Genomic DNA, 23,624 nt, shown 5'->3' on the forward strand with positions numbered 1-23,624 from the left:
CTTAGTCTTGAATAAGTACCTATGCCAACTCAAATCAACATGGTGTTTAGTCCTGGTCTCTTTTGGAGGCTTGAACTCAAGTAGAAAGGATGCTGGCACCGGACAACACTTACTAAAGTGGAGAGAGGAGGCTTGAAGGGGACAATGGTAAAAGGAAATCCTTCTAGTGGACAGATCCTAGGACTGTTAGGCATGATTTGGGAACTTATTCTACTGTCAAGAGGGTCAAGAAACAGACTCAAGACATTTATTTCGGAGCAGACTAGTGACCAGTACGTGATCCTGTTTTCTAGGTTTCTTCTCTACCTCTAAGTCAACCTCATTTTTACTTTTACTGACTTTTTTCCTGTTGTTATTGGCACGATGGTAGTAAATGTGCCAGTAAACCCAGAGGAGGTCATTCTGGCAGGATCATTACAATGACCAGACTGTAATGGAGACTGAGGAGCAATCATCTGCAGCTGTCCCTGTAATACTGGATTACGCTGGGCAAGACGATCTTGAAGGATGAGTTGCTCCACAGAGAAGAAATATAGTGGTTAAAATGTTAGTAGAATCGACCTAGTCCACAGCTACTTCTTGGGAATGATTTCAAAGCCCCTTTTACCTGGTGCCCCCATTCTCAAAGCTTCCACAAATGGTTGTGCAAGGTTGTGTGCATACTGTATATTTCTGTGAGGTCCTGCCCCATCATCCTGGCCACAAATGATAGAGACCCCTGATCGCACTGAGTGAGATCTAAGAGGAGTTGTGAGGTTCTGCAGAGTTGGGTTCGAGTTTGCACCATGTCAACTCAAAGGCATGAATGCCAAGGCTATGGAGACAGGGCTAACATGTCACCCTGTATGGAGTAATGAAGTTACTATCAAGTAGTAATGAAGAGGCCTTCAGAGAAATCAGTTCACAGAGAATAAAGCAGTCACATAGATGATTAGGGGTAAGAGAAAAAGAACGAAGAAGAGAGACAGAGGGAAAGAGAGGAAGAGGGAGAGAAGAAAATAAGGAAGGTAGGGCACAGAGAACTAGACATAGAAACAGTCAGAGGCAGCTAGAGACAGAGAGAGATGAACTGTTGGTGACCTCCTAGGTACCACAATGTCCAGCTATACTTGTTATAATTAAATTCCAGATTTTTTTGATTCAACAATTTCCTATTTACAAGCTATTTTAGGTAGATTTGATTCTTGCAACCAAAACAATTCTTGACCTAAACATCTGCTCGTTGACTGTAGCTGCATCTTTTCAATGATTAATTTGCAACTATAGAAATACATATGCTGCCTAACATAACTGGGACACTGTAAAAAAGTGAGGCTGTCAAGAGAGAGGGACTATTTGTAACATCTAAACACTTTCAAAGACAGACTTGGTTTTATACTGGAATAATAGCTAACATTTACTGAGCACTGCCCTTGGGCCAGTTTCAAAAGCTGTATATGCATGATCTCACCTATTCATGACAACCGTAGGTTTTATTATTATCAATGCCATTTTACAGATAAAGAAATTAAGATACAAAGAGATTAATTTGCTAAAGGTCACACAGTAAGGGGATAAAGGTAGAGTCTACTGTTTATTTACATTAAAGTTGGCATTTGGGAAAAAAAGTATGCATTCATTTAAAATTCATTTCAGTTGGTAAATTCTTGCCTATTACGTACAAAGTACTGATTTAAACAAAAAAACTGGTTAACACTGATGTTACAAATATAAAGTCCTTTTAAATATCACTATTCAAAATAAATCATCCTTTCTGTGGCATGTACACACACACAAAAAGATGTGCTTTGAAATTAAGTTTTTCGGTTTCCAAAATATCTCCTTTAGAACAGAAGGGGACACGTTCCGACAATGCTATTTTCCACACCTTATAACCATTTCAAACTTCACTGGAATATCTGCAGATGACCTGCTGCAGGCCAGACTCTCATGAAAAGAACCTTGATTTCAGAGAAGGAAAGTTACATTGATAAACACATATCCACTTAATTAATTGCACTGTAAGTTACATGTATATAAAAAAAGTAAAATGACAAGAATGAGAGGAGTTTTTCATGGAAGGTGGTGGGTAGCCATGGAGTCTGCTTCTCTTGATTTTCTGAGCAGGGCTTGTCTGAGGGCACTAATTTTTTCATCAAGTTCAGCCAGTGAATAATTCTGCTGTAAACAAGAATAGAAATTGCTGAATAAGACTCTGAAGTATCTTAATGCAGATAAAGGGCTAAATGAACTAGAAATACTGACAATACAGTAAATGTCTTTTTTTTCCTTCATAAGAGTAATTTTTAAATGTTTTTATTATTATTATTATTATTTTGAGAGAGAGAAAGAGAGCGCAGACACATGAGTGAGGGCAGAGACAGGAGGAGCAAGCTCTGTGCTATCAGAGCAAAGCCTGACAAGGGCCTCGAATTCTTGAACCGTGAGATCATGACCTCACTCAAAACCAAGAGTCGGATGCTGAACCGACTGCACGACCCAGGTGCCCCCATAAGAATAATTCTTAAATTGAACTATTTATGTTGGCTATATCAGATAGGCAGAAAATAACAAGGCTTAAAATATTTCATACTTTTTTTCTCTTTCCTAATGAGGAAGCTCTCCTGGATACTTCTAAAGGATTGTAAAAACTTTTCTTTAACTGACTACTCTCACTTTGAAAGGATTGTAAAAACTTTTCCTTTAATTGACTATTCTCACAGTAAAAAAATTAAACTTTAGGATTAGCTTAACTGCTAGAAATTCTCTTTTGATGGATCAACTGCAAGCAACTACCTCTCCTGGAGAACACGGATGCTCTCAGAAATTTATTCAAAATTTTACAAAAAAAAAAATAAGTAGAAAACTATTCTTCAAAAATAAACCAAAAAATTTTTTTAAGTTTTCTCCAACTTTAAATTTACATTACTACCATTAACAGCTATGAGAACCTCACTAATTAAGATTCAACTAATTAATATAGTAGGACTGTGGACAGTGGTAGGCTGAAGTCAACCTCTGCCAAACATCCTTTTTGGATTTAGATGCTGCTAATTAGTAGGGTCAGCAAAAGGGGGAGGGGCGGGTGGGGTGCCTGGCTGTCTCAGTCTGTAGAGCATAGGGCTCTTAATCTTGGGGTTCCTGAGATGGGGGGGGGATTTAAATTACCTAGCATTTATTATTTTTCTGCATTTGGTAATTGATACATTCTGCCACAATTAACAGCTAGATACTTTCACATTTATATGACTCATATGAATCATTCCTTACCCTTGAAATAAAATTATTTAACTCAAGTTCATTAATTTATGCTGCCCCCTTTTTTTTTCAATCTTGAATCCCAGGGTATGATCTAAAAACAACCAGTGTAGAAACTTTTATTGATGAGAGGCATAAAATTTATCCAACTATTTCAGAAGCCACATGAGAATTCAGTAACTTACTTGAGGTGGTTGTACTTTTCTTCTTTTTCCGGAAAAGCTCTAGATAAAAAGAAAGCAAGTAATCAATGCTTAGAAAATATAAACAATTTTCCTTTATAGAATACTGAACACAACACAGAGAACCCTGGCAGAAACAAAGCCCACAGAACTCATCAAGCACTATCTGCCACTAATATCTGCGTCCTTGTATCTTGGAAGATACTCTCTAAAAGATGATCTTAAAAGTATATAGTAATAGGGTGCCTGGGTGGCTCAGTCGGTTAAGCATCTGACTCGTGATTTCTGCTCAGGTCATGATCTCAATGCTCAGATCAAGCCCCGAGTTGGACTCTGTGCTGACAGCAAGGAGCCTGCCTGGGATTCTCTCTCTCCCTCTCTCTTTCTACTCCTCCTCTGCTAGCACTCTCTGTGTTCTCAAAATAAGTAAATAAACTTAAAAAAAAAAAACAAAACTATATAGTAGTAACATCAAAGCAACATGCTCCTCCCTGGCTACACACACATTCCCATTAATTCCCAGCTTCTAATGAGGGGGAATAATTATGGAAGGAGATGCTGTGGGGACTTTCTCTACTTAGTTTCCTTTCTTAGCCTTTCAGGATACTGAACAAGTGAAGCAATAGAGGAAAACAGAATTTGGAGTACCAGGTGAAAACACACACATCCTTGGTTGACTCTGATGATCACTGGTTGTCTGTACAAGCAGCTACCCACTGCTCCTCTATAGGACTCGGGAATGCTGATCGTATCCCACTGGTCTTGTCAGCGACTAGAATGGACATGGGCCCAGTTGTGGCCAATGAGTAAGAAGAGGTTTGCTGGAGACTCGGGAGAGAGCTTCTGGAAAAAGCTTTCTCACTTCTAAGAGAAAGCCTTCAAAAGAGGCAGTTCCTCTGGACACTGCTATGTCTGAATAGGACACCTGAAAGTAGCTGTCTTGCAATCTGCCACTGGGGGAAAAGCCAATACCAAGCAGAGCTGAGGGGGAAAGAGCCCAATTCTTTGACAACCATGATTTAGCCCAAGAACCAATTAACCCTGAAGAGTGTACTACCATTGAACTTCCTACTTTGTAAGATAATTTCCATGCTGTTCAAGCCAATTTAAGTTTAAATCTCTATTACTTAAGCTGACAACATTCTCACTGACATGCTGCTGAGCCTTTTAAACCTTGGCCAAATGAATTTCTAGATTTTCTTAGTTTCACAGAACCATAAGCTTCTGAATGGCAAATTAGTATATCGGTATATTTGACAAAGAAACTGTCAATGTAGGTGGCAAAAATTTCTCACGAATATTTCTGACCACTAAGATTTAGAATAAAAGGTAAAAACTTTCATTTTCCTTTGTGTCAAAAGCTGTTTCAAAGAATACTGAGGTATGCTTCTTTATCAGTAGTTACAGTAAGTGGGAAATCATGAAGTGTTGTAATTGTTTTTTTTTTTAATGTTTATTTATTTTTTAGTGAGATACAGAGTATGAACAGGAGAGGGGCATAGAGAGAAGGAGACAGAATCTGAAGCTGTCAGCACAGAGCCCGACTTGGGGCTCAAACCCATGAACTGTGAGATCAAGACCTGAGCTAAAGTCGGACACTTAACCAACTAAGCTATCCAAGTGCCCCGAAGTACTATAATTATTAAATATGGGGGGAAAGGTGTTTATATAAACAGGTTTCTTCCTTTGCCAAACTAAGCTGGATACCTGTGATGGGGCCCATAGGCAGGTAAGGGCTTAAGGTTTAATTTTGGTCAGATGACTCCTCAGTCTTCTACCTTCCCAAGGGGTGCCTTTTTACACACTGATTAAAATATACTTCCCCTTGTCTTCCTAACAGTTTAGTCTATTAAAATATTGACAGTTTCCATGTCATTGAGCAATCAGATTATTATTATATCACAAAACCAAAGTGAGAAGTATCAGAATGAGGAGAATAAGGACATCAGATTCAGTAACTTAAAAACAGTAAAATGTGGTTTTGGGGGCTTAGTTTAGGTGTAGGGTCTTAAGTATTTCTTCCATTGTGGTCCCATCCCACTACCGTGATTCAGATTTCTTTTTGGTGTGGACAATGATCTATTTCCTAAACTATCTTTCTGGACTCTAATCTCTAACTCAAACTTCATAATGCCACCAGATAGGAACAAGTTTCTCTTTCTCAAAAACTTAATTGTGCACCAGTGACACCAGAATTGCAAACTGGTTAGTGTGACCTTCAAGGCCCTCCAAAATGTGTTTGTTTGAAGTTTTATTTTCTAGACAGATCCAGTTACTACCTCACGCTTCAGGCCCATGACACACTTTCACACGTACATGGCCTATGCACATGAAGTTGACTCCCTTCTTCCTATACTTACCTTCAGAACCAGGAGTTACCATTACAGACAAGGTTCAGGATCCACCTAGTCTTTGGAACAAAGGTAACACACCTTCAAAAGTCCAGTAATGAACTAGCAGCCAAACCCTATCCATTCACACATTTATTCAATGCCTACTATGGTCTATGTGTTCAAAGATGAACAAGACACAGTTCCTGCCCTTCAGAGGTTCAAAATATAGTGTAAAAAACAGATGTGTAAACATGTAAGTGGTAAGTGCTGTAAAATGAACAATGCTATAAAAATATATTTGTGAAGCATGTTATATTTGCGGTTTCAAGGGTCAAAATTTAAAATCAGTAATAATTCTTTGGAAATACTAATAAGGATTTTATCTTTTAAATGTCTATTAAGGGATGCCCTTAAAAATTTTAAAACATTATCCCATTCAAATCTTATCATGTTGAATGTGAAGAATCAAGACCTTTAGAACTATTACTTTAAAAGGTAAAACAAAACACTAATCTTTGTTGTAATTCCTGCTTTATATACATTGTTTTGGAGTTTTATGTCTGTTTCATAACTGAAGAGAACTTTACGTAACTTACTTTTGTTCCTGAACCAAATGCAATTTATATCTTTTTTCCGTTAGCTTTTCCCTTTTCATATGCTGTGCTTCAATGTTACCCATGATAACCAATCTCTGTTCAACTATGAGTCTTCCCTGTGTTTAGAATTCATCTACATGTAAATCTGGAATAAACACAGATAAATATTCTCAGAGTTCAGAATTCAGTTTCTATAAAAATTCAATCCATAAGAAATATAATGGGCTCAATTTTCCCTTACTAAGTTTATTTTATGTTTATTTATTTTTGAGAGAGAATGCACATGAGCAGAAGAGGGGCAGAAAGAGACAGGGAGACAGATTCCAAAGCAGGCTCCTCGCTGTCAGTGCAGAGACCTACATGGGGCTCAGACTCACGAACTATGAAAACATGACCCAAGCAGAAGTCAGTCACTCAACTGACTAAGCCACAGGCACCCCTCCCTTACTAACTTTAGAAGCTAGAAGACTGTACAGCGTTTGTACTCTTTTCTATACACTTTTGAAAGATATGTAGAAATACGTGATTTCTATATGTGTACTCCCAGCATGAGGATGGTGAGAGTGATGAGTATATGTCCTCTACAGGGTATGTGTTTTAACTCTGCCCATGTCCACAGATGTTCCTAGAGCCGGACCTACTTTAAGTGAAGAGTGTGGCTCCCAGAGATGGCACATTCATTCTGTTTAGGAGGGGTGAGTGCCTGTGCCATTGGGCCTATGCCATGTTTATTTATAGGCCTTAATGATAGAGTTAATCTGAATGTTTAAACCTTTTCAGTGTTTTGTCCTTCCTTGTAGCTCACTATTAATTTGGACTTGTCATTTGTAATACTAATCCAGAAGTGATCCTTCTAATCAAATATATATTGTTTAACATATCTGGAAATATATTTTTAGAGTACTAGTTTTATCACAAGTATGGCAACCTAACACATACAGGCCAATCCTGTTTGCATGTATAATGCTTCCTGCTCCTAAAGTTGTCACCAAGTTTCAGACTTAAGGCCTCTGACAATCCCAGTGTTCTTTTACCCATTCTGTGTTTTAATTATCACCTCTACAGACTTTCCCAATTATTTGAAGTATAAGTCCTACTCTTGAAAAGTTTACCTGATGTTTTTATCTGCATATCCTGATATGACTTTAAATTCACATTTCCTCCCAAAATAACTCCCCCTCCAGATTTTCTTATTTCTATCAATGATAGTATAATTTTTCCAACCAGAAAATTGACTCACCCTTGCTCTATGCCTCTTGCATTAATCTTTTCTATTCACACTCTCTTGTCCTTAGTTCAGAATCTCACTTCATATCTAAGCTAGTATAATAATGTCTCCTTATTCTTGGTCTCTCCCTTTTCATTTATCTCGCAGAGTATTAGATAAATCTTCTGAGTAACTTGCACAAGTCTCTTCCCTGCTCAAATGCTTTCAATAGCATTTAAACTTTAAATGCTTTAGACTTCTGGGTATGGTATTTAAGGTCCTCTACAATCTGACTAGTCTACCTCTTTAACCAAAACAGTCTAAACATTCTATCTTGTGTATAAGACATCCCCAAAACAAGATTATGATTTGAAGGGCTTGTTCTTTTGTTAATCAAGTTCAGTAACAGGTAGATGTTAAGCTTTATAAATCAAAAAGAAAGAGAATAATGATGGAGCAAGGTCTCTCTGGAGGCATTCAATACTACGATATTCTCTGTTAAGATCAGTTCTGTTGTTAACAAGAGCTATATTAACAAAGTATGAAATTGAACTAGAAAAATAATCTGCCTAGGAATTACTTAATGAAGGCAACTTGAATGGAGAAAAAAAACTTATGGCAGACTGTTTTAGGAAAAAGCATAAAATCTTCATCAAGTTTTCTAGGAAGATACATTCAAAGAACAACCCTAAAAGTGGAAAAACCTTTGCAATTATGTAATATAACCAAGAAATTTTCTAAATTAGACAACTGAAGGCTAAAGGAATTGTATGACTTATCCACAGTTTACATATGACGCAGTGTATTCATAGCTGGTTTCTGAAACTAAGTAAATGCAGAGTTACTGAGGTTTTTACCACATGCTGGACAGTGTGCTAAGTGCTTGACTGGTATTACCTCATTTAATCCTTGCTTCAGTCTTTAGAACTTCAATAAACCTTATTTTACATTTGAGGGAAATAAATCACTAAAACTCTTTCTCTAAATTCTTGATCTTTAAGCTTCATTGTTCACTTTTGTTATATAAACCTGCCTTCTTCATCTGGAAATACTTCTTTTCTTTACCTTACTTGAATACCTAATTCACCACTTTGGAAAAATTGCTGGTTTACCTAAAATAATTTTAAATATATTTTCACCAGTGACTTATAAATGATTCATGCTAATATGAGTTATTTTACATAGTTTTTCTGACCCAGGAGTTTTAGTAAAATTTTCACTAAAAATTTAGTAAATTAAAACATTTTGTTCACTTTTAGATGACATTTTGTTCACTTTTAGGTGAAAAGTTCTAATATGACACTGCTTTAAAAAAGAGAAAAAGAAAAAAAACAAAAACAAAATAAAACCTCAGAAAAGGCAGGTGTATGTATAATCACCCCAGAAGACTGAGTAAAATAACACAGTGAACTCAGGGTCACTTGTCTGAAACCTGCTGATGTGACAAAAAGAGACTTATCAGTACAACACCGTTTCTTAAAGTCCTTGGAAAAAAGGGTAAAAATGAATGAATGAATAAATAAGTGCCAGAGTTGAGGAATTAGACAAGCATTGACTAGTCTTTCAAAAAGTTTGGTGGTTAAGCTAAAGAAAAAGGGTGGCAGATTGAGGTGTTTGTTTGTTTAGTATGGAGGAGAAATGTAAACATGTATGAGCTGAGGGAAGGAGTCTGGACAGTGAGGGATTAAACAGACAGAAAGTATAACTGACAGAGCAGGGTCCCAGAGGAAGCCTTTGTTCTATAAGATAGCATTTTCGTAAGTGACAGGATTGACAACTACATAGGCTGATATATTATGCCATGAAAATGGCTGAAGTTTGAGAATTTGGGTAATGTTTAATAAAACTACCCCTTTAAAAAAAATTATGAGTCTAAATACAAAATTCAAAATCATAATTTTTTAAAAAGTAGGTAATTCCCTACATATGACTATGTTTATCTTTGAATTATTATTATTTTTTTTACGTTTATTTATTTTTTGAGAGACATGGAGAGACAGAGCACAAGTTGGGGAGGGGCAGATAGAGAAGGAGACACAGAATCTGAAGCAGGCTCCGGGCTCCGAGCTGTCAGCACAGAGCCCGATGTGGGGCTCAAAGTCACAAACTGTGAGATCATGACCTGAGCCGAAGTCGGACACTTAACTGACTGAGACACCCAGGCACCTCTATCTTTGAATTACTAAAACAGTGTTTCACATGGGGCACCTGGGTGGCCCAGCTGGCTATGTGTCAGACTTTGGCTCAGGTCATGATCACGGTTCATGAGTTCGAGCTCTGCGTCGGGCTCTGTGCTGACAATGTGGAGCCTGCTTTGGATTTGGTGTCACCCCTGCTCTCTGCCCCTCCCCTCTCACGTGCTCGCACGTGTTCTCTCTCTTTCTCTCTCTCAACATTAAAAAAAAAACAAACAACCCACCAGTGTTTCACATATAGCAGATAAATGAGTGAATTGTTTGTTATATGATGAAGCATCATAAAATAAAATATTTATTTTTTTAAAGACACTTATACTTACTACAGAATGAAAATATTCAGGAGAGATGCCTTCCAATTCAAGGATTTTATCCTCAAGTTTTTTAATTCTCTGATAAATGTCTCTTGGCACTGGACCACCTAAATACATTTAAAAAAATTCTGAGATTCTATTGAATAATTCTTCTTACAATATTTATTCTTAAAATACTATGCAGAGAAACTTGTGCAGAGGAATGGGAAATATTTAAGCCTCAGAAGATAACGAACAAGAGTAAAATAAAATGAAATCCTTAGCTCATATTTTTATGTTATACACTGTGGGATATATTATATTACACCTCTCCCCAAGCCCCATTTATGCTTCCTATATTTCTAGAAGATTTGTTATATGTTAAATTTATTACATGCTACTGAATAGTTCCTGTATCGGACAATTTGTACTTCTGACAGATTTTGATAGTTACTTGTGAGGAGAAAAATGCATGGGGACCACAGACAGTTCAATTTGGTGATTGCAATGTCTTTATCACTTTCAAGTTATATTTCTCCCTACATGCCACATTTTCCCCTTTAACCTAAAAGAATGTTTAGGAGCTTCATCATAATTCCTAACAAACTTTCTGTGGAGGGGGAAGATAAGTTAAAGTTACTCAAATTTCAATGTTATGATTATATCCCAAATCCTTTTATTTCTCAGTACATCAATGTGACCATTTTGTCTACACCCCCACCATCTCTGTCTGGATTACCACAACCTCCAAACTGGACTTCTTGTTTCTGCCTTGCTCCCAGTCTGTTCTCAACACAGCAATGATCTTTTTAAAACGTAAGTCAGATAGTGTCATTTCTCTGCTCAAAACCTTCCAATACCTTTGCATCTCACTCAGACTAAAAACCAGAGCCTCTACAGTAGTATATAAGGTCCTAAACAATTTGGACATTCTCCCCACACCTTTATCATTCTAGCCATTTGGTTCCTTTTTTTCTGTTATTTGAGTAGGCCAAATACTCTCACAGCTTTAGCACCTGTGGTTCCCTACACAAAGCTTTCTTTCACCAACTTTAGGTCTGGGCTCAAAAGTTACCTTATCAGGAAGGACTTCTCTGACCACCCTTTAAAAAATACCAACGCTAAACCTCCCCACAGACACACTCCCTATTCTTTCCCTTATTTTATTCCAAACCATTACTACCACCTCCATATATTACTACTACAGTCCATATATTTTGTTTTATTGCCTGTTTCTCCACTTTTATGTGAGCTCCAGGAGGGCAAAATTTTGTTGTGTTCATTGGTATGGCTGTGCAGCTTGTGCACTGCACAAACCTAGGAATCATCAGTTCACAAACAGGTGCTCAGTATTTACAGACTGAACGAATATATAATTAGATAATCATTATGCAATTAAAGCATACAGGCAATTTTCTATCAAAAGTATCAACTTTTGTTGAAGTATGAAAACTCTAGAAATGGGTTTCTTTTTTCAGAATTTTTTTATCTTAGGATCTTGGTTGTTCTTGCTCTTGAATACAGCAAAATGAATAACTTATTCAACTGACTTTGCTCTTGCTGCCCCCTTTACCTAGAATGTCCTCTGCCTCACCTCTGTATCTTTCAAGAGTCAGTTCAAACTTCACTGAATCAGTGAAGCACTGCCTCTCTTCATATGGAGGCTCCTTGTGCCCCACCATGTCCTTCCTTCATAGCCCCTGTAACATTCCACTTCAGCATTATTCTTTCTCCCAGACTGTGAAGTTCTTGAAGCTAAGGACCGCAGCTATATCATTTCAGTCCCCCTTGTGTCTAAAATAGTACTTGGCACATAGTAGGCACTCAACAGATACTTTTCATAATTAACTTCTTGATACTATTAGACTTAATAAGCCAATCAATCCTTTTATCTAGTTGTTTTTTTAAATGAATTTACTTCTGGGGGAGGGGTTAACATTTAATGCTAATCTCTTATTACCCTAAAAGATTTACTCCTTCTCATCTTCTATCTTCTATTTCTATCCGGCAAATACTCCAGCTAGACTGGACTCAGAAATTCCCTAACCATATTTTTGTGCCTCAGTACTTTTTGCACACGGTGTTCCCTCTTTTTGGAATAATTTGCTCCTGCCTGCTGACAAATTCCTGCTAATCCTTCAAGGATGCAAATAACACTTCACCAGGGATACCATCTCTTGATTTCTCCTGAGAGTTCTGACACTAACTTTGTGCCCACTGTATTTTGCATACATCTGAAAAGGGAAATGAGCAATCGTTCATTTAAAAACCTCTTGAATACCCGTTTTTTGCCAGACACTGCGCTAAGCACAAAGTAATGAACATGGCAGACAGTTTGCTCTCACAGACCTTACTATCTAGCAAGGGACATAGATATTAAACAAACACAACTGTGCTAACTGCTGTAAAGGAGGGCAGGGAGTACCACGTGCTACTGAGACTACATGAAAGGGCAATCCATAACAGTCTGGGATCAGGAGGGGAAAGCATGGGCATAAGAAAAAGCCTTGGTAAAGGCCCTAAGGACAGCAAAATGAGTAGGAGCTGGGAAGCCCAGAGGGGGCTGGAACTGTAGGAGTACATCGTGCTATTTAAAATTATAATCCCCTCCCATCCTAAGCTCCTTTCTCTTCTCTTGGTCAACCTGCTTTTCTCTGTAGCTCTTCTTGTGTAGCATATAATTTATTACCAGAATTTTTGTTTACATGTATTCTCAGTGCCTAGAACAGTACCTGGCTTACAGTAGGAACTTAATACCTATTTGTGGAATGAATATATAAGTACTAAGTTTGGTATGCATGTAAGGCCAACAGGAAACCATTAAAGAATTTTTAACTGGGGAGCAGCAAGATCAGATTTGAGCTTCAGAAAAAGCAGTTTGGCCATTGGTCCAGATTTGGTCTTGAGGAAGAAGAGAAAAAAGACTAGTGGCAAGCAACCAGCAAATATCCTTCCATCCGTCTCAGGCAGAGAACAGCGACTTCAACTAGAGAAGCAGCTGTGGAAGTAGACAGAAGTGGGTAGGTTTGAGAGATATTCAGAAGACAGAATCAACAGTTATCTGGTGACTAAATGAGAAGGGAGACTGGCTTTACAGCCAGTTAAGACTGAGGTTTGATTTCGAGTTGTCATTACTACCTTGGGACTGTTGCTTGAGCTCTCTGAACTCAGTTTCTTCATCTGACAATAACAGCACCAACACCTCACAAAGGTACTGTTAAATATTAGGTGAGTTGACATGTATAATACTTTGAGTGACTGGCACTTAGTATTATTCAATAAATGTTAGTTCATTTCCCCTATGGTATTTACTTAGTTATATGCTTCTCCTCACTGAAAGATCTTTGGGGACTAGGATCACATTTATCAATACTTGGTACCTAGCACAGTGGGTGATAGTCGTGGTTAAGTTATGACACTGGTGGCAGGAAAAAGACTACATTAATTTTCAGCCATGACTTTAATAAACTGAGAGTGTCAGGATCTATTTGGAATCTGTTCCCTTTCTACTAACAGTCTCAAATTGGTGAGAAGTGCAAGAGGAGGGAGAACCTGAACACATGAACTGTAGATTCCTTGAGAGTAGAGACTATGCTTTGTTCATTTTCATACCAACCAGAAGCATGTTTTGTACGTGGCAAGTGCTCAATGAAAATTCTGTGACTCAATAAATTGTGTAGTTTAACTACTTGCAAAGGTACCTTGTTAGGGCACTGCCCAGCACTCTGCTTACCCGTCTGCAATCGCAAGTGAGCCTCAATATTTTGTAGTCGTTCTTCTACAGCCTGATTACCACAATCTCGGAGCATGCTGTTAGGTTTATGACCTGACCCTTGAATTCCTTCAGGTCTAGTCTGTGGTCCATATGTATTCACAACTCTAGAAACTAAATTAAGAAACTTTGAAATGTAAATTTAATACGCTCCAAAGTCAGATATTCTATCTCCCTAACAGTACTTTATAAAGACCATCTAACCAACCCAAGTATGAAGGCAAGACTTTTTTTGTGTTTTAAAATAAACAAAATTTAGATAGGAAGGTGATTTCTATTCCATTTTGTTTATAATTGAGAATAAACTTCTGTCAGTGATGAAGATATGTAGTGGATACTTACCTTTTACATGACTTTTAAATCCCGGGTAAGGAGTAAAAATGGCATCAGTTCTTGCACAACTGTTTTCTAAGGAGAATTCAGATGAGTATAAGTTTAAATATATTCCTTGCTAAGTGAAATAAGCCATACAAAGAAAGACAGATACCATGTTTTCACTCTTATGTGGATACTGAGAAACTTAACAGAAACCCATGGGGGAGGGGAAGGAAAAAAAAAAAGAGGTTAGAGTGGGAGAGAGCCAAAGCATAACAGACTCTTAAAAACTGAGAACAAACTGAGGGTTGATGGGGGGTGGGAGGGAGGAGAGGGTGGGTGATGGGTATTGAGGAGGGCACCTTTTGGGATGAGCACTGGGTGTTGTATGGAAACCAATTTGACAATAAATTTCATATATTGAAAAAAAAAAGTTTAAATATATTCTTAACTTCAACTATATGAGATTTTGATAAACTTCCAATAATTCATATTAACATGCTACTAATAAAAGAATTATCATTTCAAATAACAGTAATTAAATTACCATCTTATTCAGGATAAAACTTAGTGACCTTTACCCTCTAAAATTTATAAGCTTTAATCGTACCTAATTTTTACATTTATAGAAAGAAAAGTCCTCAGCATTCAGTGGCATAATTTAATATAATTTTTTAACAAATACCAATATCCACCCAAACCATCTGGACCTTTGGAGAAAATACTTTATATATTATAGAAAACATTTTAATTTTAAGCCAAAGAGACTTTATTCCCTTTATTTCATCACAGAAATAAATAGAACTCATTACTTTTACCGAAATGCCTTTTAAAAAAATACAGCATTTTGATATTACTTATTGGTCAAATTAGCAATCATCTAATAAAAAGGATTAATTATACATTTAACACATTTTAATTTCAGAATCCCAAAAGCTATCTATCTCTTTCCAGACTGTTCCTGTCTAAAGGTACAATTTTAGGAAAAATAAGTTGTAAAAATTTGTTCCAATTTTTTTCTAAGCTGAAAGGCATAGCTTTCTTTTTTTTTTCTCAAATTAGGTATCAAAAATTAATTACAAACCCAGGGGAAAACTGGAATAATGTTAACCTAACATGAATAAATTTGAAACATAAATGTGTCAATTATGAAATTACACTTAAAATGACATTAAGCCATGCACTGCAGTAAATTTCCTGAAAATTTCCCCTTATAATAAAAAATAGATGGTAAAAGAGATATTGAGGGAAAATTCTTTTTTTCCCTATGGAAACTGATTTTCAAAAAAAAAAATTTTTTGTTTCAGTCAGATTGACAGGTATCAAAGGAATACACGAACACATTATAATACATTCATATTTTTTCAGTCTGAGTTTCCTTAACAGTTCTGCTGACAAATTAAATTATGTGAATATTCTAAATTTACCTTTTATATAGATAGTAAACAGAATCATTTTCTTTTTCTTTCCTTTTTTTTTTTTTTTTTGAGATACCTCAATATACGTTCAAAGGGCCATCACTTCTCCATTCTTTTTCTAACATTTCATGGGGCTAAGGGTTAAAAAAAGAAGCTATCATCCATTCCAGAGTTATATTCCATGTATATAGATTAACTGACCCATCAGTGAGAAATTCAGCATGGTGTGAAGATAGTGAATGTATGAGTGCTAGCCACTCTTCACAGCAATTCTTGCTAGCACTGTTTTGAGCCAGCAAGGGATTGAATGGGCCAAGGAATCCTGCTGAGCATTTCAATTCTTGTCAATTTCTATCCCCTGGTGGTTTATAATAATAGAGTTAGCAGGGAGAACAGAGGAATAACATTAGTGACACATGTGCTTGTTCCCTCAACAAACCCTTTCTCATGGGTTGCTTGCAGTTGGATGGATTGCAATACCTGAGATTTTGCCACTATTGCACCTGTTCTGAAAAGCTAACAGGAAAATTTACTAAGTCTAGAGATATGCATGTATAATGTTAATAGCAGAAAAGGCTGAATTCAGGACCCACTTGAGCCTGTATTATTTCATTATTAAGAGAATCAGTATACCAATGTAAGTGTCAATTCTAGGTTCATCTCACAATTCTGTACTCATAATAATTAGCTAAGAGATGGTAGAGGCAACAAGAAAAATGTTCATTCCAATTAGGAACTCTTCTCCATAATTTTTTCTAAGAACTACTTGTTCTGATTATTACTATGATGCCTGAGTAAGATCTATGCCAGTGCTTTGCAATATTTTGTATACTGCAGCATACCTGCAGATTTGTAAATATACTATAGCACCAAGTGGAAAGGAAAAGGAGAATCTGATAAAAAGAACAGCAAATGCATGCACTGTGAGAGAAAGGAAGAAAGCATAAGACACCACAGTCTTCATGACAATTTTTTTTATCGTGACAGAAAACATTTCAAACAGCTCATGAGTAGTGAGAAAACTGCTCCCTCTTGAGGAGTATTAACTTTACTAAGTTCACTTTATGTATTAACATCATAATTTCAAAAGTACATTTACAGGCTTGAAATTTATATAGCTTAGTTCCTTCTTGGGAGACTAAGCAACACTGCCACCCACACTTCATCTTCATTTCTAAAGGAAATTTAAAAGAATCTTCACCTGTGGTAGCCCTTGTGTGTAGCATTTGATCTTTGCATAACTAAAATGAAACCTGTTTTTGCAATGTAGTGTATTATTAAACAGAAAGAAATTCTGCTGCCTTAGCTTCTAAATAAACCTGTGAAATAAACTGGTTTAATGTTATTCATTTTTAAATTTTTTTTTTTTTAACGTTTATTATTTTTGGGACAGAGAGAGACAGAGCATGAACGGGGGAGGGGCAGAGAGAGAGGGAGACACAGAATCCGAAACAGGCTCCAGGCTCCGAGCCATCAGCCCAGAGCCTGATGCGGGGCTCGAACTCACGTAGTGCGAGATCGTGACCTGGCTGAAGTCGGACGCTTAACCGACTGCGCCACCCAGGCGCCCCATGTTATTCATTTTTAAAAACAAATGAAAAATCAGAGCAACTGTAAAAACTGTGCTTAAAATCCTATGAAAATTAACTTCTTCGAGGTAGTTACCTTGATTACAATCAATAACATTGCAAAATTCCCTCACGTTGTTTTCATTGATTTCAGCTTGCTTTCTTTCAATAAATGCAGATATTCGTCTGTCAATCTACAAACAATAAGTATGCATGTTTTAACAATTCAAGCATAAGATTTTAAAAAATAATACCCCCCCCCCCAAAAACCAAAACTTCTTACTTCTGCTTTTCCAGCCTTTATTTGAACTACTTCTGGATCAACATGGATCTGTGTCTTTTTCACATCTCCTAAATCACAATCTTTGTGCTTTTCTTCCTCTTGTAGGTCACTAATGGGAAATTTGGCATTTACTTCATTCTTATTCCCCATTTCTGTTTTTTCTGTCCCTCCAACAACAGTTGTATTCTCCTCTTTAATCAGAGGCTGAAGTTTTGCTAAAAAAGGCTGAGAAAAACACAATTCCATCTGCAGAGGTTCAAACTAATCAAAATTAATTACACATTTAATATATTTATATAAATTTCTGCTAAGTAAATGCAATATTTAATATCAAACAAAATATAAAAAGTTGGCATATCAGGATACATAGATCTGATCACATGTGTTTGCTGTTCTCTGCTATTGTGACCATTATCATTTGCTATAAATCTGTTTGAAAGAAAGAAAGAAAGAAAGAAAGAAAGAAAGAAAGAAAGAAAGAAAGAAAACAAACCTGAGGAAATTTAAAATTTTCTTTGAGGGAATCATTCTGTCACTCATCTTTTATTTTGTGCCAAATCAAAGCCTCAGCCTCTGGCACCAATGCCACTTAATTAACATGTCATTCAAATGCCTCCTCAGAACACTAAGGCTTAGTATTTTTCCTCCTTAACATGAGAGCCAGTGCTCTCACTCAGCAAAGCCCTGCATTATCACTGTATCACTGGAGATTCTCCACTTGAAACTGCAGTTGGCCAAAGTGAATGAGACAGCATAGATATGAAATATATAGGTGTTATGCTGAGTGAACACTCAGGCTTTTCCTGACATGGCAAGGTACCTTCTTGGGTCACGAAATTAAATTTTTAAAAAGAAAGTAAAAACTCCCAAGTTCCATAGCTGAAAAGAGATATGCCTATCATTCACTATACTGGAGGGAATTAAAAAACAAAAAACAAAAAACAAAAAAACCCTATTGTATAATGTAAATTATACCACTAATTCCACCCTCCACCCCCCAACAATCAGACCTCAATTGAGTTCTACAACGCATTATTTCTGTCCTTTAATCTTAGGGTTAACTATTTCAATATGAAACAGAGTTAAAATTTCCCATAGTCACTGAACAGAGGGTTGAGAATTAATGTTTACTCCATTAATCAAAACACACCAGTACTGGTCAATGTTCCAGTTATTTTTTCATACCTATAATTTTGCTTCTGTTGTTTACTATATACCAACTATTCTTCTGAAACCTTATAACATCCTAATAGCAATAAAATGACCAATCCAAACAGTTCTTCCACTTACCTTTTGACACTTCATATTATATACTTTGATTAGAGATAAACTGCAAACTTAACATCAGTTATAACTGCAGAGATGTTCAGCTGGAAACTAGCAAATAACTAGTTATTAAACTGAAATATTATAAAATATAGCAATACTATTATAAATAATTCAATGTTGACTTCTAATATAAGGGATGAATTATTTCAAACTGTTAAGAAAAAGAAAAGATAAAATAGTGACTGGCTACTTACTAAGATGAGACATTAATGTCACAGAAATTACTTTCTTTTTAAAAAGTATGCTGAAACTGTTTAATTGCAATAGACACTCCAGGATGTGTCATGCTGGGATAATGCCACTTCTTGAACCACTGAAAGCACTCCATGAGCCTCCAAACTCACCCAAGGCATGGAATCATTATCATAGCATGACACACACCTGCCGTGTCTTATTGCTTAATTATAACCCACCATAGATGCTACTGTATTGAATTTTCGGCACAAGTCTAGAATTGAATAGAATTGCATTCATTCAGTCTTCATAGCCACATTGGCCTATTGGACTATATTCCTGAGACTGTCCAGATCACTATGGAAATGAACGGATTTAGATCTAATCTGGCTGAAGTAACCTTTTACTGATAACACTATTAATACAGTGTTAAGATGGACCTGACAAATACTCTAGCTTATAATTTAACTGCAATTAATTTCTATTCTCAATACTGAATTAACATTTTTAACAAGAAATTTACCTGTAAATATAAAACATGTTGTTCAAGTGCACTAAAGATCAAAGTGGGCTGGAATGCCGAGAGGCTCTGGAGCTTGTTCCAATCGATTGTAATTTTCACCACATCATCTCTGAGGTTAAGCTTCAAAGGGGCAAACCAGCGACATCACAAAAATTACACGATTAAGCTGAATATATGGGATGTCACAAAAATAATATTTCTTTAGAGTAACATGCCTATTTAGCTCAAAGTTATCAGGTTTTTAATGATACATTAAAATGCTCTACCTAGTTACCATTTTAAAAGGCCAAGAAAGGTGCAATTTTTATAGAAAAAAATCACAATGACATCTCATTCTAATTTTATTCTTGGGTCTGTGTAATGGGACCATCTCACAGATGAAACTGTCCAGGAAAGATGGAAAGATAAGGCTTTTTTTGATACTTCATTATCTAAAACCTTTGGATGAGAGGCAAGAAAGACTTGCCCTTTTCAGTACTTCTAGCTCAGAACATTAAACAGAAGGGGCAGGTACATTTATGCAAGTTCTGATATAAACATTTCTTTTTGTTAAATATGTACATAAAAACATAACTGGCATACATCATTACTCTGATGTTTTCTGAATCACATTTTTATCATTTTCAACTTTAACCAATTTTTAAAATAATTTAAAACTCAAGATTATTCATACATATTATAAAATCTAGGGACAAACTGCAGCATGTTTATTTACTTCAAATAAAAAAAACAATTACTTAGCTGTGGAATCTGAAGTGAAAAACAAAAACTTTTCCACAACACTGGCCAAATCTTTGGTTAAATAGTATTTTCTAGTATTGTGTGAGGGCTTATCATATAAAACTTCTTATAAGTTGGCTATGTGTGACCTGTTAGAATAAAATTATATACAGAAAACTACCAAGAACCCGAATATAAAATTAGTATCAAAATTAGTGAAAATTTTAGAAGGAAAGCTTCCATATTTAGGCTCTTAAGTAAATAAAAGTGAACCATAATAAACTTTTCTAGGGACATGTGTTTATAGCATACTATAAAGATATGCTGCATCGTAGAATTATTTTTTCAGAAACCATTTATTAAAAGTCCTATTTTGTACAAAATAAAGGCAAGTGTTACATTAGTTCAAATACAGATGTTATGAGTTGTGATTATAATAAAACAAAAAGATGAATCACTGAATAAAGAACCAGAGACCCAAAGTTACCAAAAAGGCACTATACTCAATGAATACTATATGACAAAAATTTACCACCCCCACCCTTTGCATGAGACAAGAAACATTTAAGGTCCATATTAGATACGTATAAAGAAATAGAAGTTTTGTATAGACTGCATTGGCAAAGGTTAGTTTATGTTAACTAAGGTTTTACATTAAGATTACTGCATTAATCTTAGTTTATATTATTTAATGCCTGTAAAAATTTCATTAGACAACAACTTACGTATGGAAGTAAACTATTACTGTACTTCTACAGTCCTGTAAGAGATCTATAGTTGATAATAAATTTATGTGTTATTCATAAGAGAGTTATCCCTAAACACTAGTTATAATAGAGTTTAGGGATAACACAGATAAATCCTCAACCAAAGCAAAGCATCAAATTTTCTAGAGAAAATAACTTATAGAAAATAAATCTTAATGTTGGGATCATATTCTCCTTTCAATTCAGCATGATTATGTAAGCCTTCCAAGCACAATTAAAAATATTTGGTCTTTCAAGAAAACCACATGATACAAATTAACTTTAAAATTATCCCAATAAAAATAAATAAATAAATAAAATTATCCCAATATATCCAACTGTTTACTTAACAAATTCCCTATTAGTAATACGAGTTCTATGCATTTTTACCCTACAGAACTTGTTATTGTAAACCATTCACTCAAAAATGTATTAGTTCGATATTAATATGGCCTATACAAATATGCATTTTCAGTAAAAACTTAAATTAATATGAAACTCCAAGCTAACAATAAATAATGCTTCAGCTTGGTAAAATGGGCCATGGAGAGGCAAGCAAGAAGGTTAAAATCAGTAAATCTGAAATCTGGGATAGAAAATACTTTTTAACATTCAATTTTGTTTCTTACTGAGGAGAGCCAACAATATAATGATACTATGCAGAATGAAATTAGGCATATTGACATTTTTTTTGAAACTTATAATTAAAAATGCAGCCTGCAAACTTGTTGCAAAAGTAAATAGTGATTTCCTCCAGGAGCAATTTGATAAGTATTGTGGCTTTCATGCTTATCTTTAAAGAATACATCTCAAAACATAAAGAGTAATATCAAAATGGTTAGCATTGTAAAAAATAGTTAGCATTTAATTGATGAGACAAGGATTTACTTTTTGACACTTGTCTAGATGGTCCCTTCACTGTGTCATGTAAACTCGCCAAATATTTACTCTTAACATTTTTGACAAGTGACATAAGTAAACTTTAATCACATCTCTATTTGTACCGTCAGAATATCTGAATGTTTAAATTTTTTAAATGAGTTGTAAAAATTCAGTATGCAAAATATTTCAAAAGAAATGTTTAAATTATTTCTTAATGTTACTTTAAAAAATATCTCATCACTAAAAAAAAACCTTATGTAAATTATAGATGAGCAAAAACTTTTTTCATCCTGACATTTAAATATAAATAAACCTTACAATTCCAATGTCATAAAACATTCTTAAACTGTTAAACCAGTACAGGTCTTCGGTGATAAGACTAAAATATTTATGTCCCCCAGTCTTTAAAATTTTTTTAGTAAGTCCGTGGCAAACAATTGAGTTCAAAAGTTATAACTTTTATCAGATTCTATTAATAACTGTTCCATTACACCAAACTAATGTTCAACTTGGAGTAGTACTTTTTGCAAGTCGCGACATGTTAGAATTTCTTTTAAATACTGAAATACTTTTAAAAAAATGTATTCTCTATCTACTCACGGCTTTTTAAAATAATGTTTTACCAATCAGACAAATGATCCATTTTTATAAAGGAAGATAACATTATCTTCGACACAAAAGTCTGCTACCCGCACTAGTACCAACCCCACAACAAACATTTAGAGCTAGAAAATATTCCATCTAAAATATGAGAAAAGATTTCCTTTTTAAAAGCAAACAAACGTATTTTCAAGTGTTTCTCATTTAAAATATGCTTTGCATTTTACTTCATGAAACGAAATAGTCACTTAATTGTAATAGAGTGTAGGGAGTACTTTTATTTAAGCCCAATTTATTATGATATATCTGCAGAGGTTATTTATTAGTCAGTTAAGTTAGTTAATAATTAAATGACGATTAAACAACAGTTCCCGATGCAAACTGTTGTCAACCGTGGCTAACTCATCCAACTTTATGCAAGAAGTATTTAGATTAATTCCTTTTATTTTCCTCCTTGTATGAAAGGGTAAGAGATGCACACAACGACCAGAAGGAAAAAAAGAAAGAAAACCAAGTGACTCATTACAGCAAATCACTCAAAAAAGGCTGAGAGCTCTTTTCCAAAACTCTCAGGCCGCACTAGCCTATCAATTTCAATAATGAATGGACTGAAGGAAAGAGAGTCCTACGCGCCAGGCGCCTTCCCAACCTACACAGCTTTTTACACATTCATTCTCTCCAAACATATTCTCGGAGCCGGGTTTTCCACTTACACTCTCCTCTCTCACTCTTGGGGAGAAGAGTTGCAAGGAAATCTAGTCTGCAACCCATCCTGAACTAAGTCCTTACGGCCATCCTCGCTCCGACCGTAGGCTGCTGGGCTCGGGCTCCTCCTCCGGCCTCAGTTACTCAGGACGGATCCCGGCCGCGTCCTCGGCTCCCCGCCTCCGCTAGAGGAAAAAAGGGGGGAGGGGCCGGATAGTTCCCATACCCCTACTCCCACAGACCACCACTCACTTGTCCCACCAGGCTATGCAGAGAGCGAAAGATTTCGCAGAGCACCTCTTGGGAGAGATTAGGGCTGCAGCTCCGTTCCAAACTCCTGTCACCACTGCTGGAGCGACTAAGCTCAGCGACAGCAGCCATGACACCTTCACAGGCTACCCCCGCCACCACCGAGTTGTGCTCACAAACCCACCCCCTCCCGCTTTCGTCTCTGGGAGATGACGTAAAAACACAGCGTCTCATTTAGACTCGGCTTTCGAGGACCCATTCTCTCGTTGTGACTGACAAGCCCGTGCACCAATCAGG

General features: G+C 36.0%; 1 protein-coding gene across 9 annotated transcripts; it reads right to left on the reverse strand.

Annotated features, from left to right (window-relative positions):
• Positions 1-1,453: 1,453 nt before the first annotated feature.
• MBIP (MAP3K12 binding inhibitory protein 1) lies at positions 1,454-23,504 on the reverse strand. 9 transcript variants are annotated; one of them, XR_005790829.1, is made up of 10 exons: positions 23,331-23,504; positions 19,426-19,545; positions 17,400-17,624; positions 17,214-17,310; positions 14,158-14,223; positions 13,777-13,929; positions 10,074-10,171; positions 6,349-6,493; positions 3,423-3,461; positions 2,101-2,160 (listed from the first exon to the last, which is right to left on the reverse strand). XR_005790829.1 is itself a non-coding variant. In XM_040476962.1 (9 exons), the coding sequence occupies exons 1-9, from the start codon at positions 23,457-23,459 to the stop codon at positions 2,053-2,055; spliced, it is 1,032 nt and encodes a 343-aa protein (XP_040332896.1). In that variant the 5' UTR covers positions 23,460-23,504; the 3' UTR covers positions 1,454-2,052. The 9 variants fall into 9 exon arrangements, 8 of the variants coding, with proteins under 8 accessions (XP_040332896.1, XP_040332895.1, XP_040332897.1 ...); XM_040476962.1 differs by lacking the exon at positions 6,349-6,493 and having other exon boundaries at positions 1,454-2,157; XM_040476961.1 differs by lacking the exon at positions 6,349-6,493 and having other exon boundaries at positions 1,454-2,160; positions 23,331-23,503.
• Between the last annotated feature and the right edge of the window lie 120 nt (positions 23,505-23,624).

Source organism: Herpailurus yagouaroundi, unplaced genomic scaffold (genome assembly GCF_014898765.1).
Source record: "Herpailurus yagouaroundi ecotype Mexico unplaced genomic scaffold, PumYag 141, whole genome shotgun sequence".
In the NCBI taxonomy this organism is placed as follows: Eukaryota; Metazoa; Chordata; class Mammalia; order Carnivora; family Felidae; genus Herpailurus; species Herpailurus yagouaroundi.

Bases quoted from the DNA above. Each gene is read 5' to 3' on its own strand.
- MBIP (XM_040476961.1), bottom strand. From the start codon at position 23,459: ATGGCTGCTGTCGCTGAGCTTAGTCGCTCCAGCAGTGGTGACAGGAGT. The intron at 13,930-14,157 runs GTAAGTATCCAC...TTCTTAATTTAG, and splicing joins ATTTAAAAGTCATGTAAAAG to TTTCTAGAGTTGTGAATACA. The intron at 2,161-3,422 runs GTAAGTTACTGA...TCTTGTTTACAG, and splicing joins GAAAAGTACAACCACCTCAA to CAGAATTATTCACTGGCTGA.